This window comes from Polypterus senegalus, chromosome 10 (genome assembly GCF_016835505.1).
Source record: "Polypterus senegalus isolate Bchr_013 chromosome 10, ASM1683550v1, whole genome shotgun sequence".
NCBI classification, from domain to species: domain Eukaryota; kingdom Metazoa; phylum Chordata; class Cladistia; order Polypteriformes; family Polypteridae; genus Polypterus; species Polypterus senegalus.
The window spans coordinates 139,494,787-139,520,333 of NC_053163.1; the positions used below are offsets into that span (position 1 = coordinate 139,494,787).

Sequence of the window (25,547 nt, forward strand, 5' to 3'; positions counted from 1 at the left end):
TACCTGGGCTGATCAGATGCTTCGGATGCTTTTCTTAATTATTCCGCACCATCGCCTCGCACGGACACCTGGCCACACTTTCATTTTTGCCCGGGGAGCAGCTGACTGGTAATAACGAGCCGCTCAGTAAACACAAACGCAACACAAACCAGGAAACCAATTTGTGCTATATGTTGAGTCCCCTTTTTTTCTTTTCACGACACCACAAATTTTTGCTAATCTTAAATAATTACCTAAATCGTTGAGTGGAATACCAATATAATCAACATTGCAATATTTTAATAGGCTGTTTTAACAAAATATGCAATTACCACTTCCTACAGTTAGAGCCAAGACTGTAGCTGCCAATTGCTGGCCCGGGTGAGGGACGTAGGCCAGGTTTGAACCCTGTGCCTGACCCTTATCCCTGTACAGTTTGCACGTTTTTTTCACGACTGCAGAGCCAGTCAGTCTATTAGGCGACACAGGAGGCCGCCTATAGGGTGCCATTTATAAAAGATAAGGGGCATGCTCTCTCAGCCCAATAAACTCTAGCTGTGGACCTCCAGAGCTCAGGGATGTCTTAACGTATGGGCACTGGCCAGGAGCCCATGATGTTTCTGATGCCTGTGTATGTTTCTGTTTTGCTGTCAAAACAGGGTCCCGGTACGATGATCCTGTTAAGACGGCCCTGCCAGAGCTTCACTCCTTGAGGAGCTTGTGGCTTTATATGATAAGTCAGTGATGACGCCTGGTTACACTATGATTAAGATCAGAGTCTGGGGACAGTTATCTGATTCAACTCAATTAAACCCAGTAACAAAAACCTGCAATCCAACTGGATGTCCAGCAGAGCTACTTAATCGTGGAGTTGCACCCATCTCCTCCTGACACTGCGGTGGAAACTTTGAAAGTCATCAAACTATAATGATACCAAGTAGGCGTTTTTACCTGCAGGACACCTTTTATGAAAGTGGCATCGCTCCGTAGACAAAGGGGCACCTGCTCCTTAAAATAAGCTTACCTTATGTATACTTTAAATTAAAGTATACATAAAGGGGCGCTATTTGTGCTACTGAAAGGGCACATGCTCCGCTGCCTACAGCTACCAATGTGCTGTCAAGTCTTAAGTGTGTCTGACTTCAGAACATGACACCAATCCGTACACCCTAAACTTTAGTGAGAGCTGTGCTATTATACTGTTAATTAGCTCTTCTGTAGTGTACAGTCTCTGTCTATGGACATGTTGCTATGGTATTTAAATGCACAGAATATTGCGAGTATTCCGAAAGAGCAAGCAGATCAAAGGTTTTCCTGGAGTCATCCGTATTGTTTTTCTAAATATTTTACTGGAATGTGGTCACCTCAGGTATAACGTCATTCCTAACACCAGCATTCGGCTTTGATGGTAAATGGAACACAGCGTTAACCCACCCTTTGCTGCTAGTCATGAGTGAGGGTGGTGTAGTGTGGAGTTTTGGCCATTCAAAGAGCAAGGTTAGGCCACTCGTGGAGTTTCACGCAAGTTGTGCATACATGTCGGAATAATTAACGGGAGGAATGTTGTGTGTGGGGGCATTAAGGTCTCAGAGATAAGGGGCTGGATACCAGACCACGAGATGGGGTGGCGTTTCTCTTGAAGATCAGCACTGTTAAAAATGCCTGTGATTTTAACGGTGAATACATGTAAAATTGAGAAGGTAAAAAACTGTAAATCATAAAATCTTAATTTACCGTTTAATTAACAGTGACATGGGCGGCACGGTGGCGCAGTGGTAGCGCTGCTGCCTCGCAGTTAGGAGACCCGGGTTCGCTTCCCGTGTCCTCCCTGCGTGGAATTTGCATGTTCTCCCGTGTCTGCGTGGGTTTCCTCCGGGCGCGCCGGTTTCCTCCCACAATCCAAAGACACGCAGGTTAAGTGGATTGGCGATTCTAAATTGGCCCTAGTGTGTGCTGGGTGTGTGGGTGTGTTTGTGTGTGTCCTGCGGTGGGTTGGCACCCTGCCCAGGATTGGTTCCTGCCTTGTGCCCTGTGTTGGCTGGGATTGGCTCCAGCAGACCCCCGTGACCCTGTGTTCGGATTCAGCGGGTTAGAAAATGGATGGATAACAGTGACATTTACTAATCAAAAATACAGAAAAATCTGTTCAAATTTACGCTTTTATTCTGTAAAAAATACTGTATGTTATTCTTTAAAAAAAAACAGACCCTGTTAATTTAACGGCAAATTACAGTAAAACGCATTATTTCTCACAGAACTCGCCTGTTGTAAACTTTGTATTTTTCTTGTATTATTTACAAGAGATCGTAGTATTAAAATAGTCAAGAATCTACCGTTATTGTACAGAAATAAACCTGATATTTTACATATGTACCATTTCTCTGGGATTATTTTTTTTCTGCAATTCATTTAATCTATTAATTCTTTTTTACTGTCATCCAAACTGGATACATTAGGATTAAAAGTCAAGACGGAGGTAAAAAGCTTAGGGGTGATTGTTGACTGTAAACTGAATTTTAAATCACATATTAATCAGATCATTAGGACAGCATTTTTTCACTTAAGAAACATAAGTAAAGTTAGACCTCTTATATCACTGAAAGATGCTGAGAAATTAGTTCACGCGTTTGTTTTCAGTCGACTAGATTACTGTAACGCACTCCTCTCTGGACTACCCAAAAAAGATATAAATCGCTTGCAACGAGTGCAGAATGCAGCTGCTAGAATCCTAACTAGGAAAAGAAAATCAGAACACATCACACCAGTCTTAGCGTCACTACACTGGTTACCTGTGTCATTCAGGATTGACTTTAAAATTCTGCTTATGGTTTACAAAGCCTTAAATAATCTCGCCCCATCTTATATATCGGAATGTCTGACACCTTATATTCCAAATCGTAACCTCAGATCCTCAAATGAGTGTCTCCTTAGAATTCCAAGAACAAAACTTAAAAGAAGTGGTGAGGCGGATGGCCTTCTGCTGCTATGCACCTAAAATCTGGAATAGCCTGCCAATAGGAATTCGCCAGGCTGATGCAGTAGAGCACATTAAAACACTGCTGAAAACACCTTACTTTAACATGGCCTTCTCATAACTTCATTTTAACTTAATCCTGATACTCTGTATGTTCAATTCATCATAACAACTATTCATGGTGGCTCTAAAATCGGTACTGACCCCTACTCTCTTTTCTGTTTCTTTTTCCGTTTCTTTGTGGTGGTGGCCTGCGCCACCTCCACCTACTCAAAGCTTCATGATGCTCCAACAATGATGGACGGATTAAAAGGAAGAAGTCTACGTGACCATCATCATCATCAAGCCCTTCCGTGAGAATCCTAAATCCAAAGAGGACTGTTTCATTTATGTTAGGTAGAATGCCCAGAGGGGACTGGGTGGTCTCATGGTCTGGAATCCCTACAGATTTTATTTTTTCTCCAGCCGTCTGGAGTTTTTTTGTTTTTTCTGTCCCCCCTGGCCATTGAACCTTACTTTTATTCGATGTTAATGTTGATTTATTTTGTTTTCTTATTGTGTCTTTTATTTTTCTATTCTTTAATATGTAAAGCACTTTGAGCTACTGTTTGTATGAAAATGTGCTATATAAATAAATGTTGTTGTTGTTGTTGTTGTTGTATCCAAAAAAAAATCCTGTTAAACTCTGTTAACATGTGTAACATGGCTAGTAATCGAAATTGTTTATTCAAATCTGCTTCTGCCAAAATCATAGATAACGTTAAGGGGTTAAAATTTTAAAATAACATATGCACATTTACATTAATTTTTAAATGTAACGTTATGAAATTTTGGGCTTGCTCTCTCTCTCAGGGGTGGGGATCAATCTGTTCTTAACTTAATTTTTCTCTTTGTAAAAACTTGATTGCTTTGTATGGATTGTAATAAAATTAATAAAAAATAAATAATAAAAAAAAGAATGAAATTTTGAACGATATACATTTTTGACTTTTAAACTTAGGGTCTGACCGCCTGGATGGCGTGCTCTTTACTATTGCTGACGGCCATTTTCCCTGATGCTATTTAGAATCGCACTGCTTATTCTGATTTGTTACGGACAAAACTTTAAAAACGTTACCTTTATGGTAAGTTTTTAAAACTTTTTATGCACAGTATTTTAAGCACGATGGTGTTCATTTTCAAAATTGTGTTCGCTTGTATATTGTTAGCATTGTAAATAGCAAATCATACGTGACGGTTAGATTTTGAAATGTACGCTTGTAGTTTTTGTAGCGCAGCAGCGCAAATTCTAAAAGCACTTGTACTACATTGCAGACTGCATCGTGATGAACCTAATCCAGTTTTTAAATGTGCTGCTGTTGATTGCAAACAGTTGTTTTTCAAATACGAAGCATTTAAGTCACATCTGTATCGGCGACATTACAGTACTATTTATGTGGTTCCTCCTAAAGAAGTCGATATCGCTTTGTCATGCAATGTTTCACTGTGTGGTCGTACATATCAGGATGTACAGGGACTTATTGCTCATTTAAAGGAGCATTTACTGGAAGGTCGTGAGATAAATTGCCCCGTGAGAGTTTTTTCCGAATTAAATCTTCGTTTACCTCCGATATGTCTAGGAGACACAGAAACCACATCCAGCAACATTACTGATTCACACAGGCCATTGTCATCACAGTTAACTTGTACACTATCTCAGCCGGATCCTGGTGAGTTGGAAGCAGATCCAGGCCAATCAGAAGACTATGGAGTGGATGTGGAAAATTTTGGTGACTTGTATCTGAGAAATGTTTGCTTGTTTTATATCAAGTTGCAAGGTCATTTGCTTCTTCCAGCCACCCCAATACAATGTATTGTAGAAGAGATGCAAAATATTCATAATTTGGGACAGGCATACACTTTGAATAAACTGAGTGTGTTTTTGAAGAATGATTTGTCAGTAGCAGATGAGGACATTGTCAAAATATGTGATATAGTCAAGGCATCAGACTTGTTTTCTATGTGTCATAAGGGACCAATGCGATCGGTGTACTCCAGGGCCCAAACCTTTAAAAAATACTTCAAATATGTAAAACCAAAAAGAGTACTTTTGGGTAGAGATGAACACTGTGCTGAGTAATTTGCCTGTTATGTGACTGTGAAAGAGACATTGAAGTGTTTTTTGGATTCAGATGTCTGGCAGGATTGCTTTATGAGATCAGAAGGGAGCTCTACTGATGTATTTTGTGACTGCATGGATGGTCAAATATTTAAAGTGCTTTTTTCAATGAAAATCCAGAATGCCTCAATCTATCAATCTGCTTTATCAAGATGCCTTTGAGGTTGTTAACCCTTTAGGCTCTGCAAAAAAGAAACACCGCATTTTGGCTGTTTATCTATGTCTTGCGAATTTTTCTGCTTATCTTAGGTTAAAAACTGAACATATGCAGTTGGTATTGTTGTGTAGAGAGAAAAATATCAAAGACTTTGGCCATAAAAGAGTTTTCTCTTGATTAATAGCAGATTTGAAAGACATTCAGGATAATGGACTTGCTATGACAGACCAGTCTGTCATTAAAGGCACACTTTATTGCATTGCTGGCGATAATTTGGGCTCACACTGTGTTGGTGGATTCACTGAAAATTTTAGCCATTCACGGTATTTCTGTAGGTACTGTCTGATTACCAGGGATGAGTTTTGTGATGACCCAAAATCATGTGGCCCATTACGTACTGCTGAGAGTTACAGTTATGCTGTTGATTAATTACAGCCTGAAAATGCCAACGAGGTCCAGGGGATAAAGTTCAATTCTGTATTCAGTTCTTTGAAATACTTTAATGTTTGCCAGCCCGGTTTGCCACCTTGTCTTGGACATGATATTTTTGAAGGTGTGCTGTTATATGATGTCGCACTGTATCTTTGTTAAGAATAAGTGGTTCACTTACTCTATACTTAATTGGCAAATTAGGCAGTTCAAATATAAAGGCCCTGATGCTCTCACAAAGCCTTGTGAGGTCAGTTGTAAAGGACTTTGACTTGCAGGTCAGGCTCTTCAGAACTGAAATTTTTTGAGGCTGCTGCCTTTAGTAATTGGAGACAGAGTAAAATATCTTGCAGATGAAGTGTGGCAGTTAGTGCTTCAGCTAAAAGACATTGTTGACATGATCTGTGCTCAGATGATTTCAGTATCACAGGTTGCTTATTTACATGTTATTATCCAAGCGTATTTAGAATCCAGAAAATCAGCCTTTCCAGAAAGCAATTTGAAACCTAAACATCATTACTTACAGCACTATCCTGCACTAACACTGAAATTTGGTCCACTTATCAGGTTATGGACCATAAGGTTGGAAAGTAAACATAGCTACGTTAAGAGGTGTACAAGACACTTGAAGAATTTTAAGAACTCGTGTAACACCCTTTCTGAAAGGCATCAGATTCTTCAGGCCTATTGAGGCAGCATGTCCCATGGTCTTGCAAATAAAAGAGACCTCTCCGTTTTTCTTGGAACTTTACTCTGAGACTATCAAGGGTGCAGTGTGTCAGTTTGGACACAATGCCACAAATGCCAAGGTTTCTGTAGAAATTGAGTTTAAAGGAACAGCATTTAAAAAAGGGGCAGTTTGTTGTCATTGGTGTCAATGATGACTGTGTTGAGTTTGGTGAACTTCTGCTAATTTTTATCAAGGAGGAAAGTGTGCACTTGTTAACTCGAGTGTTTGTAGCAGAGTTTCTTACTCCGTATCATTTGTACTCCCTGAGAACTGCAAGTGACAGAATGCAATGTGTGAACATTGAAGACTTAGTTGACTGTTATCCGTTATCATCTTACATAATGCAGGGAAGAAGGATAGTTCCACTGAAACACAGTGGTTGTCCTTGTAGGCCGTTGTCCCCCTACACTCTCGATTTTATTGAGGTTTTCCAGCTGAAGCAAAATATTTATTAAAATATGGACAATAAATTGCAAATTGTATTAATATGACATTATTTTTTTTCAGTTTGTAACAAAACCTCAAAAGTATTCCTTCATAGAGATACCATTTGAGGAGCTAATATTTTTAAAGAGACAATACACCCTAAAGGTGTCATGATGCTCAGTATTTGATTGGTCTGCTGCAACATGACACATTGCATTTGGTAACATGGTCATCCCAAAATTGCAAGTGAAAATTTTTGACCTCATGTTAATTTTTGGATTTGTAATTAACAGCAGCAATGATTTATTGATTCACACAAATGCTAAAGCTAATAAACAACCTATTACTTTCAAGAACATGCATTGTTTATATTTTCTAACACTGTGACATGAAAATAATTAATTTCTGGTGTTATGGATATGATACAATGCATCATATGACGGGTTCTTTTAATTTTTCAAATAAAAACTTACTTTCAGTTGTGGTCGGTTGTTTTCAGATACATTATTATTGCTTAGTGATGGATTTATTTTTATCTTTAGATATGGAGGAGTCTGGACAAAAATGCATAAGCAGTGCTATTGCTGATGTGCTCCCAGACCTATCATCTTCAGTATTAAATTCGGTGGTGGATACACTGAAGTCACTTGGAGTAGAGACTTCTCAAGATTTTCAGTATGTTCAGGAAGCAGATCTCCTGCCCTTGCTGAGACCAGTTCAGGCCACAAAACTTGTGTCTGCATGGAGGCACGTCAGTAAGTACATCTCATCACGTAATATTACAATGTGTAAAATGTTGATTATGTAATTTGTGTTTGACAATGGTATTTATTTTGCCTGTACAGATCAAAATCCAGATGCATGATCATCATGCTCCACAGTCTACAGTTCCTCAGCCTCATGTTCCTCATCTTCACCATTAAGCAGCAGTTTCAGACTGGGCTGACAGTTTTGAGATTCCTTGGAACAAATTTCCTGAAGAACTGATCGACTATTTTGAAAGGAAGAAAAGACCAAGTCCACGTTTACGACGTAAAATGGTCAGAATTGCCGTTTCTTAAATGATCTGTGATTCCTCTAGTAAGCAAAGTACCACTGTTATTGCCAAAAAGATTGTGACCAAGTACCCAGCATCCTTGCAGGATGTCATTGAAGGAGATGTAGTTGGACCAGGATATCATTCACTGGTTAAACAGCTCCAGAATCGTGTTGACAACGTGAGAAGACCTGACATACAAAAAAATCAGAAAATGCAAGCATGCTTCAGATAGTGATACTGAGGAGGTCCCTGCTGAACAAAAGGCAGTGGTTCAAGACACATATGGCTGTGTTAATTGGGAATTAAAATTCATGCCACTTTCTGAGACAGCGGAGAGCCAGAAGGATAAACAGGAGAAAATGAAGATGCTGTCTAAGGAGACAAATGTTAATAATGAAGAAATCGGAATCCTTGTGCAATCAACATATTACTCCCAGCATAAAGAGATAAATAAGGGAGCCAGTATGAAACAACTTTTTCAGGACTGGCCTTTTGTATTCCAAGAAATTGGCATGGGTGTACACTTCAAACAGCTGACTGGGATTGATCTGAAAGAGATGTTCTTTGCAAGCTTGGACAAAAAGAGAGCACAGCTCCTAAAGTTCCTAAAAACCACCAGCACAGAGAGAAAAAAGCAAGTCATGAGAGCAGCTGCTAAATTGGAGGTGTCCAGAGGTCAGTTGGAGGGCGGTTCTAAAGATGTCAAGGACATGGTGATTCTTCTTCTTGCATACTTTGAAGAAAGGCAAGAGGTAATGTTTCATCATGTGGAAGAGTCCTTCCTTGCTGAAGATGTGGTTGATAAATTGCCAGTCACCCCCTGCATTATTGTTTCTGGTAAGGATATTTTCAAACTAAATGCAAAAATATTGGTGTAAACTAAGTGGGGAAACAGTTTTGCTTTAAGTGTCAAAAAGCTTGTTCAGATGATTTTGTAAACATTGTTTATGAATAGGTAATTCAAACTACACTTCAAAAATGTTCATGACAGATTACATCTAAACATATTCCAAACTTTATCTCAGCACTGTGCATGATGTTCGGCAGCTTTTACTGTTTCAATATTCACTATCTAGTGGAACTGGCATCCACCCTTGAGTTCTTGCAACGGTGAGTATGGCAGAATTTATTTCACATAAGACTATTGATAATTTAATATTGTGCAGCACATAACAAGAAAACAAGCAAGTACAACCAAATTAATTTGTTTTTCAGATGCTTTTTCAACATAAATCCAGACAAGAAACAGCTCCCAATCAATCCCAAAGTGCTCACTCTAATAGCTGACCTAGCTGACCATGACTGGAGAACCAGTTCTTAGAAGTGTCCTGCATATGAGAGGATTACTGAGCATTGCAATGAGAAGACATGGAACAAATAGGAAATCTGATTCCGTATTTTGGTTTTCTTAGTGTTTTTGTTTGTTTTAGAAGGCATTGAACAAATAAGAAGCCTGAATCCTCATTTTCAGTATAATGTTTATTTTCATATTGTTTATTTTCTTATCTATTTGTTAAAGGTATGAAGCAAATAGGAAGTCTGATCCCTCTTTATTGTGGTTTACTTTTTTTTTTTTTTTGGAGGACAGGGAGTTTAAGATTTTGCCATAATTTACCTTTGTAAAACTAAGGAACATGGAGGACTTGTTTTTTTCACTTTTTTCCCCAAATACAAACAAGGAATATGTTATAAAGTACTGTATAAAGTTGTAAATTAATTTTGATATTTTTAAATTGTATTTTATGTATAAGTTAACACAAAGGAAGGCACAAGCTAATAATCGTTTCATGGTGCCCATTTAGTGCTGCCAATGAAGAAAAAATAATTTGGTTTATATTTTTATTTTCCCTAAAAATTCATCTTACCTCTTTAATGGCAGGTGTTCTCAATATCAGAGATTGTCAACATCTGAGCACTTTTTGTGTTGTTCATTTTTGTTTGAAATACTTAAAATGCTTGATAAACATCTTTTTTATTGGTTTATTGATGTTTATACTGAAAATAAAATAATGAATGCAAATGATTATATTGTGATTCTTATTTTGTTATTTCACTCTGAAGTTGCACTGCTAAATTGCTTTTTCAAGTTAACAGGTGTCACATGATTACATAATTATATTATGCTAGTGTAAATTTAATAGTTAAGAATAATGGTAATTAAAGCTTTAAGTTGTCAAATGCACAATGTCTTTATATGCATTGTGCTGGAATAGTGTCATAGTTTTAAAAATCAAATAACATGCATATTACAGCAAAACATGCAGTTTTAAAGTACAATTTTATGACTGCCTAACAGTAAAATATGCACACTGTACCTTAAAGTAGATTACTATCTTACTGTATTTACTGCAATTTAATTTAAAATTAACACTTCTATTTTAAACAGTGCAATAAACATCTTTACAATATTTTTTTACAGTGAAATTCTGGCAACCACAGCTGCCAGTTTTTTTTACTGCAACTTTAACAGGATATTTTTTACAGAAAACTGTAAAGCAAAAAACACCCTTACCATATATTTTACAGTGAAATTCCGGCAACTGCAGCTGCCAGTTTTTTACTGTAAATTTAACAGGATTTTTTTTTCAGTGAGTGGCTAAAGCCTAATGACGCCACTGCTTGGATAATATTTAATTTAGGAATTGTAAAGACAGAAGTACAGCTTAGATTAAATAGGCAGAAATCTAACAAATGTTGAGGATCAGATAACATGTATCCTCGAATGCTTAAGGAAGTTAGTGAGTACGCAGAGAAACAGTTGACACGTTTTTTGAAAATCTCTGCACTCTGCAGGGGAAATTCCAAAGGACTGGAGAATAGCAAATATTAACCTGTTATAAAAAAAAAGGCGATTGGGCAGATCAAAGTAACTATAGGGCAGTAAACGTAATGTGGACTACAGGTAAATTAAGGAAAAGGTCGAGCAGCACATGTCTAGAACCAAAATATTAGTGAGTAGCCGGCCTGGGTTAAGACATAAGGTTGGCAAGTTTGCTGGGACTCTATGAGGAAACAAAAAAAGGATACAATCAGTGTGGTACATACGATATTATTCACCAGGACTTTCACAAGGTGCCATGTGAGCAGTTGGGCATCAGACTGAAAGAAGTGGGAGTTCAGGGTGCAGGATTCAAATTCAGGATACAAAGGGTTATGGTGAGTTATGTGATGTTAAAAGTGGTGTTAATCAGGGGGTCAGTGCTGCTAGGAACACTGCTGCTTTTATTATACATACAGTGCATCAGTTTTTCCACATTTTGTTATGTTACAGCCTTATTCCAAAATGGATTCAATTCATTTTTTTCCTCAGAATTCTACACACAACACCCTATAATGACAATGTTAAAAAAGTTTACTTGAGGTTTTTGCAAATTTATTAAAAATAAAAAACTGAGAAATCACATGTACATAAGTATTCACAGCCTTTGCTCAATACTTTGTCGATGCACCTTTTGCAGCAATTACAGCCTCAAGTCTTTTTGAATATGATGCCACAAGCTTGGCACACCTATCTTTGGCCAGTTTAAGCCCATTCCTCTTTGCAGCACCTCTCAAGCTCCATCAGGTTGGATGGGAAGCGTCGGTGCACAGCCATTTTAAGATCTCTCCAGAGATGTTCAATCGGATTCAAGTCTGGGCTCTGGCTGGGCCACTCAAGGACATTCACAGAGTTGTCCTGAAGCCACTCCTTTGATATCTTGGCTGTGTGCTTGGGGTCGTTGTCCTGCTGAAAGATGAACCATCGCCCCAGTCTGAGGTCAAGAGCGCTCTGGAGCAGGTTTTCATCCAGGATGTCTCTGTACATTGCTGCAGTCATCTTTCCCTTTATCCTGACTAGTCTCCCAGTCGCTGAAAAACATCCCCACAGTATGATGCTGCTACCACCATGCCTCACTGTAGGGATGGTACTGGCCTGGTGATGAGCGGTGCCTGGTTTCCTCCAAACATGACGCCTGGCATTCACACCAAAGAGTTCAATCTTTGTCTCATCAGACCAGAGAAATTTGTTTCACATGGTCTGAGAGTCCTTCTGGTGCCTTTTGGCAAACTCCAGGCGGGCTGCCATGTGCCTTTTACTAAGGAGTGGCTTCCGTCTGGCCACTCTACCATACAGGCCTGATTGGTGGATTGCTGCAGAGATGGTTGTCCTTCTGGAAGGTGCTCCTCTCTCCACAGAGGACCTCTGGAGCTCTGACAGAGTGACCATCGGGTTCTTGTTCACCTCCCTGACTAAGGCCCTTCTCCCCCGATCGCTCAGTTTAGATGGCCGGCCAGCTCTAGGAAGAGTCCTGGTGGTTTCGAACTTCTTCCACTTACGGATGATGGAGGCCACTGTTCTCATTGGGACCTTCAAAGCAGCAGAATTTTTTCTGTAACCTTCCCCAGATTTGTGCCTTGAGACAATCCTGTCTTGGAGGTCTACAGACAACTTCTTTGACTTCATGCTTGGTTTGTGCTCTGACATGAACTGTCAACTGTGGAACCTTATATAGACAGGTGTGTGCCTTTTCAAATCATGTCACATCAACTGAATTCACCACAGGTGGACTCCAATTAAGCTGCAGAAACATCTCAAGGATGATCAGGGGAAACAGGATGCACCTGAGCTCAATTTGGAGCTTCGTGGCAAAGGCTGTGAATACTTATGTACATGTGCTTTCTCAGTTTTTTTATTTTTAATAAATTTGCAAAAAACTTTTTTCACGTTGTCATTATGGGGTGTTGTGTGTAGAATTCTGAGGAAAAAATGAATTTAATCCATTTTGGAATAAGACTGTAACATAACAAAATGTGGAAAAAAGTGATGCACTGTAAACAATTTGGACAAGAATATAATCAATAAGCTGGTTAAGTTTACAAATAATGCAGAATTAAGTAAATTGTTATGCAGGGACCTGGTCAGAATACAAGGAGAAATTACATTTATTTTTAGTAAATGTAATGCTAAGTATTTGTACCAGACCTGTACAAAAGATATATTGATAATGGTGTTGCTGTGGCATCTTACTCCAGAAGCCAGCAGCAGGAATTCATTAATGGTTTTGCCAGTTTAATTAGTTTCCATCCATCTCTCAGGTTTACAGTTGACCGCAGTTCTGCCACTTTTAGATATCAGTCATTGTGTCTGCTCTTAGGGGCTTTAAGCCACTGTCTATTACAGGCACACTAACTCACACAGTTACCTTCTCTACAGCTAATTCCAGCCCTGGCTGCCTCTCCCACATTTCCTTAGACTCCTCCACCATCTGCAGTAATGAAGTGGACAACTGAGTCTCTTCATTGCTAGAGAGCACCCTCTCATGTTGTGGACAATCAAGTCCGGTCTAGACCTCCCCACATCCACTCTAAGATGAACTCCAATAATGAACCCATATCCCGCTGGTCCTCCCATTCCACCCTTACACTCTGTCTTTCTCAAAGGTTGTTAATCAAAATGTCCCCATTTTACAGACTGATCCTTCCACAGGGGCCTTTTTCTAACCCACCCTTGATGTCCTTCCATCTGTGGCTCAAAGGTATTTAGACAATTGACTGACAAGGTGTCCTATATGTAGGTGTGAGCAGGCCCCTCACTATTTCATTAACTATTAAACAGGTAGAATGTTTGGAGTTGATTCCAAGTCTGAAATTTGCATTTGGAAGCCTTCACTGTAAATTCTCAATATGAGGTCCAAGGAGCTGCCCATGTGAGTAAAAAGAGTCCATCATTAGGCAGAGAAAACAAAACAAACTCATCAGAGAGAAACAGCAGAAACAGTGTTTCTCTAGAGAGGTCAAATCAACCATCTGGTACATTCTTAAAGATGAGGAACACACTGGTGAGCTCAGCAACACCAGAAGGTCTGGACAACCATGGAGGACAACTGTGCTGAATTCTGTCTTCGCAGAATTCTGTCCTTGGTGAAGAAGAATGCCTTTAACCAAACCAAGAACACTCTCTAGGAGGTAGGCCTATCATTGCCAAAGTCTACAATCAAGAGAAGACTTCATGAAAGTAAAGACAGAGTGTTTACCACAATCTGCAAACCACTGGTAAACCTCAAGCATAGGAAGGACAGATTAGACTTTGCCAGAAAATATTTAAATAAAAACAGTCCAGGTTTGGAACAGTTTTCTTTGGACAAATGATGGAGTATGGAGAAAAATAAGGAATGGCTCATGATCTGTAGCACACCACATCATCTGAGAAACATGCTGGAGGCCGTTTTATGGTGTGATCATGCCTGACTGCCAATGGGAGTGGGTCATGTGTGTTTATTGATGATATGACTGCTGACAGAAGTCGCAGGATGATGTCTGAAGTGTCCAGGGCTCTAATGTCTGCTCAGATTCAGACAAATGCTGCACAACTGATAGGACGACACTTAACAGTGCAGATGGACAATGAGCCAAAACACACAGTAACAGCGAACTAAGTGCTTTTCAAAGCAAAGTAGTGAAATATTATTCAATGGCCAAGTCAATGAACTGACCTCAACCTAACTGGCCTTGCATTTCACTTGCTGATGATAAAACCGATGGCAAAAAGTCCAACGAACAAGCAGCGCCTGAAAACCACTGCAGTAAAGGCCTGGCAAAGCATCACTGGAGTGGAAAGCCAGAGCTTGGAGAGGGCCACGTGTTCAGACTTCAGGCAATCATTGACTGTAAAGAATTTTCAACTAAGTATTGAAAATGATTATTACATTTATTATTATGTTAATTTGTCCAAATACATTTGAGCCCCTGAAAATGCGAGTATTTTCTAAATAGCTGATACAAAGTTTTTGTAAAACACATCAAATTAAAACTGCATGACTACACTTCAATCACATCTTGTGTGGAGGACAGCTGGAGCCCTTGCCTGGCTGGGATGCCCTGAGCATAGAAGGACCAGAGGAGAGAGCATTTCCAGGACAGTTTCTCCCCCGGACCGAGAGGGCCACGGGTCATGAACATGGGAGCTCAACCCTGTTGGGGCCTGTTGCCACCGCCAGGGGGCACATGGATATTTTCAGGGCCCTATTTGGCCACACTTCCGCCACAACCAGAAGTGTGGCCGGAAGAATCTTGTTGGGCACCTGGAGTCCTTCTGGGTGCCCTATAAAGGGAGCCAGTCACCACAACTCAATGGCCAGAGTCGGGAGGAAAAAGACAAAGCCTGAAGAGGAGTGGAGGTGGAAGGACTGGTGGCAAAGAAGGGATTGTGTCATGATGTGTTGGTGATTTGTGCAATGTGTGCTGAACTGAAAATAAACTGGGTGTTATGTGCTTAACCTGTGCTCTGCCTGTCTGTGTCGGGGTTAGGGTTTCACACTTGATTGCTTCATTTCAAATTCAATGTGGTGGCATACAGAGCCAGGATTATGAAAATTGTATTGCTGTCCAGGTACTTACGCACCTAATTGTAACCTTTGCAAATTTCTCATTCACAGCTCGCTTCACAGCGGAGAGCCACCAAACACTTTGAGGGGTGGCAGATGTCACGTGTAAATAGATCACTAGCAAGAAGCTTCTGTCTGGTGCCTTTGGTATATTCAATATTAAAGTCAATAGTATTTATTTTTATTGAGTAACTTGCACCTGAGAAAAAGCAGATTTGCATGAATGACCACATACTGTACCTTCAGAAAGTATTCAGACTCCTTCACTCTTTTCATATTTTGTTATGCTACAGCCTTATATTAAAACTAGCGACTGGGATCCCGATCGAATTGGGCTACAAATTCTACGTTTGTGAAATCCATACTTTCTCTGCACAGAATTATTTGTTTTTTTAAGTCCTTGAAATGATTTTGTTATCATGGCACTGATTTGTGTTTAAAATAGACCTTTTCGGCCGATGTAATGAAGAGCTTCCTGTTTAAACGGGGCTGCGAGAGATGACCTCAGCTCTTCTGCGCACCTCATTTGATTTTTTATGGCAAACAAATTTTCAAAACAAACCATATTTTACAACTCTAATCAGAGTCGGAGTAATAATTATGTTGCTGTGGTCATTTTAGATCTGAGATTAGCTAAAATTTAAACAATAACCATCGTTAATACCCAGCCGTCATTACTCAGTTTGCCAATAGATGTCAGAAGGATGGATGCCAAAACTGAACTGCCCAAAGATAGATTTCGACGTACCAAGCAAATGGCGATACGTTCTAAATTATTTACGGTTCCGGAGCTGTCGAAGGGTTTAAGTCAGTCGACGATGTTAGTCCTGGAAAGTACGCCCCACCAAACCAACGTTCCAAAAACCAACCAAATTTACTGTTATCTGCTCGAACAAACACCGACTTACTATACTCGGCCGTCCAGCGGCGTCACTGAAGCATTCAAACATTCTTAGCTAATCATGCAATACTGTGTCCGCGTGTGCCACGTTATGTTCTAACTACAGAGGCAGAGTCCCATTACATGGTCCTAACTTGTATTGAGTCGAGGTATTGACGCGAACACCATATATACGATTAGTATCAAATTATATATATAAGGATTGTTGAAATGTATTATTTCCCCTCATCAAGAAACAGTCAATACCCCAAATGACAAGGAAAAAATGGGATTTTTAAAAATAAAAATACTGCAAATGCCTCTTGACACGAGGATTCGGAGCTTTTACTGTGACACTTGACATTTGGCTCAGGTGCTTCACATTCTGTTGATCGTCCTCAAACCCACCTGTAGTGATTTCCAGTGATTTCACCTGATTAGGATGTGCGTGGAGTAAAGGGAAGGTCTACAGGATTGTAGTGAGACCAGCTATGTTTTATAGGTTGGAGATAGCGGCACTGACCAGAAAGCAGGAGACAGAGCTGGAGGTGGCAGAGTTAAAGATGTTAAGATTTGCATTGGGTGTGACGAGGATGGACAGGATTAGAAATGGGGACATTAGAGGGTGTTGTGATGTAGGATTTTGCATATAACTTGATAAATGTTTTGTATGTCTTTATTTATAATTTAGGCAAACCAAGTGGTGAGAGGTATTCATGTTTGCCTTCCCCCATCCCCCTTTTTACGACTGTCACTTTGTAATTTTATGACAGGATTTGGGGGGATGTGTCTTAAACCAGTTTGATCTCCCACACAAAGCCAGGTTAGCTTAACATATGGTCTTGGGGGGGTTGAGGTGTTAAATGTACTATTGCTCCCATTGGTCTGAGGTATGGCTGTTTGGAATTGGCTTGTCTCAGAGGCCTTTAAGTACCATGATGTCCTATTGGTTCTAGGAATTGGAGAGAACATCTATAAATGTACATGCTCAACCACATTCTCTCTCTGACTCACATATGAAGAAGCATCTCTCTCTGACTCACATATGATGAAGAAGCATCTCTCTTGCTAACCTGTGAGGATGAAGACAACACAATGAAGAGCACAGCTCAGCAGCCATATTGAACAGACATGTGGCTGAAAGCTGAGCACCAACGATGCCTTAACTAGAGACATTTTAAGTAACTGCAAGTCTGTGTGCCACCTGAATTACACATCACCATTTTATCAGGTTGTATGGTTGCCAATATTCAAATGTACTTTGCATTTTGTTATTATTTATGAATATTATCAGTAATACATTATTTTATGTGTAACTTAACTCCTGCTTGTCTTTTTACTACATCTAATTGCCTGAGGTTATAGATATAGAAGGGAAGGTGGGGAGAAGTTATATACAGTGGTAAGTCTGTGAGATTAGACATTCTAAGGCTACATATTTAATAATACAATAGGGGAAAAGTAGAGCAATATATATATTACTCTACCAAGATAAAACAATTGGCGTAGTCGGCAGGATTTTGGGGTAACCAAGTTTTGCACCCTGTTTGCAAATACTGTTTTGATGTATGTGTTTGTTTATGTATGTGAATTTTAGGGCACCCAGTGTACAAATGCGGTGGAAGTAAAACATTGTTTGGTTGCTGAATGGAATATAACCAACAAAGTGTAGAGACTTCATGTGTGTCACAAGGACACCCGCATGTTTGTTAGTACTGGTGGTAGTGAGTCCCTAATTAAAGTGCTAGGGAGTGGTGAAAGATGCATGCGTCATTCATACGGCATTTAAGTGGTTAAAGTGCTAGGGAGTGATGGGACATGCATTCGTCATTCATACGGTACTTATTTGTTTAGAATCTTTGTGTATGTATGTGTATGTTTGCTTACAGGGGCAAAAGTAGGCCAACCCATAACGAATTTGGCAAATTGTATTAGAGTAAATTGTAGACTTAGAAATGCCTAAGTTCATTTTAAAGTCAGCCATCTTCCAGTGGAGTGGCAGAGGAAGCAGGCTAAAGCTAGGAAACCTGTAGTTCAGGTAGAGAAAGCAGAAGCTGAACTGAGTGTGCCACAAAATGGAAGGGGGCTGGAAGGATTAAAAGCAAGAAAACAGAGATCAGGTTTAAAGAAGACAGCTGCTGTTATAAGAGGTTTACTAGCTTGTATTATTGGTAATAAGGAAGATCATGATAAGGAAGAAAATAGCAAAGTGAATGAAAGTGAAAGTTGTGAATGTTGAGTGAGAGTTTTGAAAGATGTAACAGTTGGTGTGATAATTGTGAAGTGTTAGCATGTAGAACACCCACTGCTAAAGTAGAAAGCAGTGAAAGAACTGGAAACAAAGAGAGAAAACCACCCATGGTGAAAGTTAGGGCAACAGTAACCAGATCGGACTGGAACCCTAAAACATGGGTGGGTGACTTACATGAGACAGATGTGTGCTCAGATAAAGAGTGGGAATGTGAGTGTGAGGAAAAGGAGAGAGATGAAAGGAAGGGAAAACAGCAAGGGTGTTTTCTTCCTTTATTCTCCACTGCACCACAATCTCCAAGTAATTCTGAGGTCTGTCCAGTATTTAAAGAGCATGCTACACTGATAGATATTTCACCACTGTTAGGAAAGGTAACCAGTGCTGCATTGAAATTTGATTTAGGACAAAGAGATCAGATAGAAGGCAGAGGAGCTGGTGAGTGTGAATGGCAATTGTTGACTAGAGGGCATGAACTGGATATTGGCTTAAGATACTGAGTAAAGAAAGTGTGGAATTAAAACAAAGAACAATGGAAATGAAAGGAATTCAAGTGCTTGTGTGTGAAAGGTCTGAATGTGCTAGTGCAAGAATGGCTGAGTTGGAAAGAAAGTGCACCAGTTTAGGAGTTGGTTTGAATGAAACAGGACAAGCCAAAGAACAAAGGATGGGGGATGGTGCAGCAGGAAGCTCAGCAGCAAGCCAGGAATGCACAGGGGTGTGAGGTCCTAACAGCTGTGCTAGGGCCAGCAGTAATTAAAAAGCACACACACTTAGGTTCAGTAATTGAAACCTGACTGACCAGTTGTTAAAAAGACAGCCTATGAATCTCCATGCAATAAAATGGAGAAAAGTGAGCTGGTCTTTAGTAAAAACACAGGTCAGTTTTAGAGATGCTGGATTTAGAACTTGGTTCTGGAGAGGCTTCAGCCCACACTTTCAGGTAGCAGTTACCATACAATAAAAAAAGGACACACAGGCAATGAAAAAAAATAGAAGGGTAGTGCAGGAAGACAGGAAAGGGAAAATAGTTATTTCTGTTTCAATTTTCTGGCCTTTTGCAATAGTGCTACTTCTATTGTAAGGTTTTATGGACTTTGGTTTGGTGCAGGTAATAAATAGTGAAGGCAATTAGCAGAGTAAAATCCATGCAGGAGATCGGTTACCATTGGCACATTGGAGTGGTGTGGCACTAGTGCCAAGCTGTTCCAATGAATGCCTGGAAGCAAAGTTTGAGTTTTGGCACCAGGTCGACAACCAAGAAAATGAGATGGACAGAAACTGCTTTGTCACCTTCCATTTTGCAGACCTGCCTACATAGCAGAATGAAAAAAGAAAAGAAAGAAAAGACAAAGACAAAAAGCAAAGACTAAAGACAAAGACATGAAGAAGAACTGAAGAGACAGCAAGAAAAAGACACTTACTGGGGTTTAAGTGAGTAACAAGTCCACAAGTCATGCAATAATAGGACTAGTCACAATAGCTATAGTTTAAAAGGAAAGGTTTGTTCATTACTGCAGCAAATTTATATTCCAAGGGGTGGAAACTGAACAAACCAGTTAGGAATGCCAAAATAAGGGGATTCTTTTGGCTCATAAAGTATACATTCTGGGTATTAATTAATTAAGTGGGATAATTAATATAATTAATAATATTAAGGAAAATGTATACTAAGAAAATTGGTGAACTTTTCAGGAAAGCAGGTGCAGCTGATACATTTGCAAGACATATGGGCTCCGATGTTTAGGTATAGTCTAATTGGGAAAATACGGAAGCCCTGCTGAGATTGTCGGCTGTGGTACAGGCACAGGACCAGTGGGCCAATTCTGAACTGAGGTGTTTAGCACAATGAGTATGCATATGGTGAGCAAACAACTCTAGGGGTGGCCTACGGGGGGAATGATGAGAGTTGCAAGCTTTGATGTCTCATGGTGGTGATGCCAGCCTATACTGGTAAAGGCTGATGGCAGTCAAGAGTTGCACCATGGGTAGGAAAGCACAAGAGGCAACTAAGTCAACCCCAAATGTGTGCAGAGGGGCCACAAATATTGGTTTGTGAACAGTTTATGCAGTGGCACATCGGCTGTCACTTGGGCAGAAGTGGTTGTACTGGCACCTGTGGCATGTTACCTTTCAAATTTTGATGTTAATTGTACAGCTGCATATGCTTAGATAGTTTGGGACAGGGGTCTAATTAGCAGTTAGACAGAGAACAAGTACAGATTAAAAATTCACACAATAGACTCAATTGTAGTGGGCTAGTTTAGTGGAAGGTGTGGACTTGTCTCATTTTGAACCACCAGATCTGATGACATATGGAGACTGCAGAAAGAGTTGACGCAAGCTGGAGCAGATACAAGTCATCAGGAGCGCTTCCAAGTTCTTCAGATTGTCTTTGAAATAAAGAAGATATGTAATGGACAAATGGTCACGGACAACTTTTAACACTGGGAGAGCAAATACTGCCAATCAATGCACAAGTTATGCATCAGACTCTTGAAACAATTTAAAGACATTGTGTATAAAGACACTGTACAAAACATTCATCGGGGTGGAGTGTTGTGATGTAGGATTTTGCATATAACTTGATAAATGTTTTGTATGTCTTTATTTATAATTTAGGCAAACCAAGTGGTGAGAGGTATTCATGTTTGCCTTCCCCATCCCCCTTTTTACGACTGTCTCTTTGTAATTTTATGACAGGATTTGGGGGGATGTGTCTTAAACCAGTTTGATCTCCCACACAAAGCCAGGTTAGCTTAACATATGGTCTTGGGGGGGGTTGAGGTGTTAAATGTACTATTTCTCCCATTGGTCTGAGGTATGGCTGTTTGGAATTGGCTTGTCTCAGAGGCCTTTAAGTACCATGATGTCCTATTGGTTCTAGGAATTGGAGAGAACATCTATAAATGTACTTGCTCAACCACATTCTCTCTCTCTGACTCACATATGATGAAGAAGCATCTCTCTTGCTAACCTGTGAGGATGAAGACAACACAATGAAGAGCACAGCTCAGCAGCCATATTGAACAGACATGTGGCTGAAAGCTGAGCACCAACGATGCCTTAACTAGAGACATTTTAAGTAACTGCAAGTCTGTGTGCCACCTGAATTACACATCACCATTTTATCAGGTTGTATGGTTGCCAATATTCAAATGTACTTTGCATTTTGTTATTATTTATGAATATTATCAGTAATACATTATTTTATGTGTAACTTAACTCCTGCTTGTCTTTTTACTACATCTAATTGCCTGAGGTTATAGATATAGAAGGGAAGGTGGGGAGAAGTTATATAAAATAATATCTTATAAACAGTGGTAAGTCTGTGAGATTAGGCATTCTAAGGCTACATATTTAATAATACAATAGGGGAAAGTAGAGCAATATATATATTACTCTACCAAGATAAAACAGAGGGTCAGCTCAAGTTGGATGGTTCGGAGACAAAGTCAGAGAGGTGAGATTGCGTTGGTTTGGACATGTGCAGAGAAGAGATGCTGGGTATACAGTAAACCCTTGTTTATCGTGGTTAATCCATTCCAGACTCTACCACGATAAATGAATTTCTGCGAAGTAGGATTCTTTATTTATAAATCGAATATTTTCACAGTTAGAGCATAGAAAACTTGTTTACGACCTCCTAAATATGCTTTTTAACATTATTAGAACCCTCTAGACATGAAATAACACCCTTTAGTCAAAAGTTTAAACTGTGCTCCATGACAAGACAGAGATGACAGTTCCGTCTCACAATTAAAAGAATGCAAACATATCTTCCTCTTCAAAGGAGTGCTGTCAGGAGCAGAGAATGTTAGAGAGAGAGAGAGAGAGAGAAAAGCAAACAATCAAAAACCAATAGGGCTGTTAAGTACGCAAAGCACTGCCATACAAAGCAGCTCCAAGGAAGGGAGCAATGTGAAGGTAGTCTTTCAGCATTTTTTAGAGGAGTGTCCGTATCCTCTAGGCCAGTGTGCGAACAGCCCCTCTGCTCACACCCCCTCTGTCAGGAGCAGAGAATGTCAGAGAGAGTGAGAGAGACAGAGAAAAGCAAACAATAAAAAATCATACGTGCTGTTCGGGCTTTTAAGTATGCGAAGCACCGTGCAGGAAGCATATTGTATATCATTGAGGAGTTTTATTTAGTACGTAATACGTGCTCTGATTGCGTAGCTTCTCAGCCATCCGCCATTAGTGTCCCTTGTATGAAATCAACTGGGCAAACCAACTGAGGAAGCATGTACCATAAATTAAAAGACCCATGGTCCGCAGAAATCGGCAAACCAGCGAAAAATCTGTGATATATATTAAGATATGCATACATTTAAAATCCGGGATGGAGTGAAGCTGCGAAAGTCGAAGCGCGATATAGCGAGGGATCACTGTATTGGGAGAAGGATGTTAAAGATTGAGCTGCCAGACAAAAGGAAAAGACAAAGGCCTAAGAGAAGGTTTATGGATGTGGTGAAAGAGGACATACAGGTGATGGGTTTAACAGAGCAAGATGAAGAAGACAGGAAGAAATGGAAAAAGATGATCCGCTGTGGCAACCACTAACAGAAGCAGCCGAAAAAAGAAGAAGGATCTGCGTGGACTAATGACATTGCAGTTATTGCAACATAATTGCACATTTTGCTTTGGTTTTATATTAACAAATTATAAATATGTGGTGTAGTATCATTTAAAATTAAAGATGGCTATAGGAAAATTTTATTTCTCAATGGTTTATATTTGATGGCTTGTGAAACTTAAGAGATCCTTATTTATGTTTCATTTAAGAATCAACTCCTCCAACCTGCAGGGAAAAACCTGGGGGTTGTTGGCACTCCAGCCACCATAAAAAAACTCCCACTGTTCCATTCCATCTGAACTGGTGTGGTGCTGAGGTGTCACCCATTGCATGGATGCACTTGGGTCCTAATCTGAGTTGATTTGCCATGTGGTGGGTGCGGCAATGCGCTGTATCATCATGTGCTCTTAACCTAACCTTTGTCAGTGATGTTTCCCCTAAAATTCCTTAAAAGAAAGTGCTTTAGACAACAAGGAGACATGAGCTACAACTGAGGGAAAAGGAGTCAAAATTGGGAATTGCATTTGAAAAAGCAGGTTATATTTTGAGAGATCTCTTTTTAGTCTTGTTTTAATCTGTTTCAAGACTGTTCATAAAGTAGTTTACAACACTTTCGATATTATTGGATACATTTCTTTTGCTAATTGTAGCACAATGAGATGACATGACACCCACTGGTGCGAGAAGTGGGTTTGAAGCCCAAAGTCTTAATCACTAAGCCTGCCTTTGTTTTTTTTTTTTTTGCAGAATGATGATCTAATTGGAGCACCATAATATAAATAAGAGCCATTAATATTATTCAGAAGCAAGGGCTACTCTTTGTAATCATAGTAAAGAGATTCATTACTGCTGTCTATATATTTCACTGTATGTTACTTAGCGCTCAATGCAAAGTCTTTCACATTGCAAAAAAAAAAAACAAAAAAAATGTCAAGACAGTACTTAAAAGATCTGAGCCCACTGTGTGACTGTGCTGAGATGAGATGAACACTGAAACTCAACAGGAGACCTTTGGGGGATATGTTCTCCTCAGGAGATAAACCTGAAAAACAGGAGACAAAACACAATGCCATTTTACTTCTTTGTGATCTCAGTATTGTTGAGGAAAAACCAAAAGGACATTAAGGAGATCTCGTGTTACTTTCTCGTAGACACAATATACAGAAAGTATAGGAATCGTGAAAAAAATTCAACCTCAAGATTTTGATGAATCTTGTTGTTTTAGACCTTCCTGATTCCAAAAGTACCATTTTTGAAATTCTGTCTGCCTGTATGTTTGTATGTCTGTGTGTAAACTTGATAACTCGAAAACTCTTTGACTTCAGTTAGTGAGATTTTGTACATCTGCTTTATATCAAAAATAAGGAATCCTATCAACTTTTGGGCCACTTCTGACAACTGGAAGTGATACTTTAACTGAATACCTTTTTTAAGTAAACTGTAGTTATAATTACAGATAGATGATTAAAATTTTGTATAGATATCATTGCACAACAAGGTTTTTGCTTCTTGAACACTGTTGGGTGTTTCTTATAGATTTTTGGGTGCTGATCACAAATAACACATCAAAATTTACCTATCAGTTTTGTCATGATTTTTTCTTATATTTGTATCCAAACATTTTCGCTCCCATAAGTGACTTATCAACAACGGTTTGTGCAGCCTGGGCATGCCAAGGCATGGAATCAGGCCAGGTTGGAAGCTGTTCTGCGGTAGTTGACATCCTGGACAGGTCTGAATGAGCTTGATGCTGTCTCAGCATACTATAAAGGTGGCTTGCATACACCAATCCTGCTCATTTGGTTTATATAGATAGTCAGTGTGTATGTATAGTATCAGTATAGTAAAGTATAGTATCTGTAGCAATATAACAGTAAGTAAGCTTGATGCTATAGACGTTTTGGTGTTGGGCAATATGTCTCGTCAATGTCGTAACAGCCGCGATACATTCTGCTATATCTATGGCAAATATACACCTGCGCCTCAGAGACGTTGGATGACTGCTCTTGTGAAGAAAGCTTATCATCTGTATTTCAGCTGCAAAATCAGTGATCAAGACAAAGAATGGGCACCTCACATTTGCTGTGCGACATGTGCTGTCAGTCCGAGAGCCTGGCTCAGAGGCACTCGAAAGACTATGCTATTTGCTGTTCCGATGAAATGGCGAGAACAGAAAGACCATGTGACGGACTGTTACTTCTATTTGACTAATGTGTCTGGTTTCTCTGACAAAAACAAGAAGTCAATTGAATATCCAAAATTGCCCTCAGCAATGAGACCCGTGCCACATGAAGATAGTCTTCCAATTCCAAAACCACCAGAGGATTGGACCTTAGACGAACCAGATGAAGAAACTGCAATGCAGGATACTGACAGTGACGTTGACCCAGATTTTGAACTGTGCTCATCAGGCGATCCATATCTGATAACACAGTCCGAATTGAACGATTTGATCAGAGATTTGGGTCTGTCAAAAGCAAAAGCCGAGCTGCTGGGTTCGAGACTCCAGAAATGGTGTTTGCTGACACCAGGTATGAAAATTTCTGTGTTTTGAGGCCGACATCATGATATAACCAATTTTTTTGCACAA

At 39.6% G+C, this 25,547-nt stretch overlaps 2 protein-coding genes across 6 annotated transcripts in view; one reads left to right on the plus strand and one right to left on the minus strand.

The window, feature by feature from the left end:
• LOC120537713 (guanine nucleotide-binding protein subunit alpha-11-like) overlaps positions 1-25,547 on the minus strand; it is a 132,005-nt gene that overhangs the window by 39,985 nt on the left and 66,473 nt on the right. The window contains exon 1 of one of the 4 annotated variants that reach the window (XM_039766859.1): positions 23,900-23,983. The exons of 2 other annotated variants lie outside the window; for them this stretch is intronic. The gene's annotated coding sequence lies outside the window, so the exon portion shown is untranslated. Of the gene's footprint in view, positions 1-3; positions 188-23,899; positions 23,984-25,547 lie in introns of those variants that run through there. One more of the 4 variants, XM_039766860.1, reaches the window with a different exon arrangement.
• On the plus strand, positions 4,015-9,418 carry LOC120537715. Of its 2 annotated transcripts, XM_039766862.1 has the most exons (5): positions 4,015-4,077; positions 7,396-7,608; positions 7,699-8,729; positions 8,918-9,002; positions 9,108-9,418. In XM_039766862.1, the coding sequence occupies exons 3-5, from the start codon at positions 8,204-8,206 to the stop codon at positions 9,211-9,213; spliced, it is 717 nt and encodes a 238-aa protein (XP_039622796.1). In that variant the 5' UTR covers positions 4,015-4,077; positions 7,396-7,608; positions 7,699-8,203; the 3' UTR covers positions 9,214-9,418. The 2 variants fall into 2 exon arrangements, with proteins under 2 accessions (XP_039622796.1, XP_039622795.1); XM_039766861.1 differs by lacking the exon at positions 4,015-4,077 and having other exon boundaries at positions 7,308-7,608.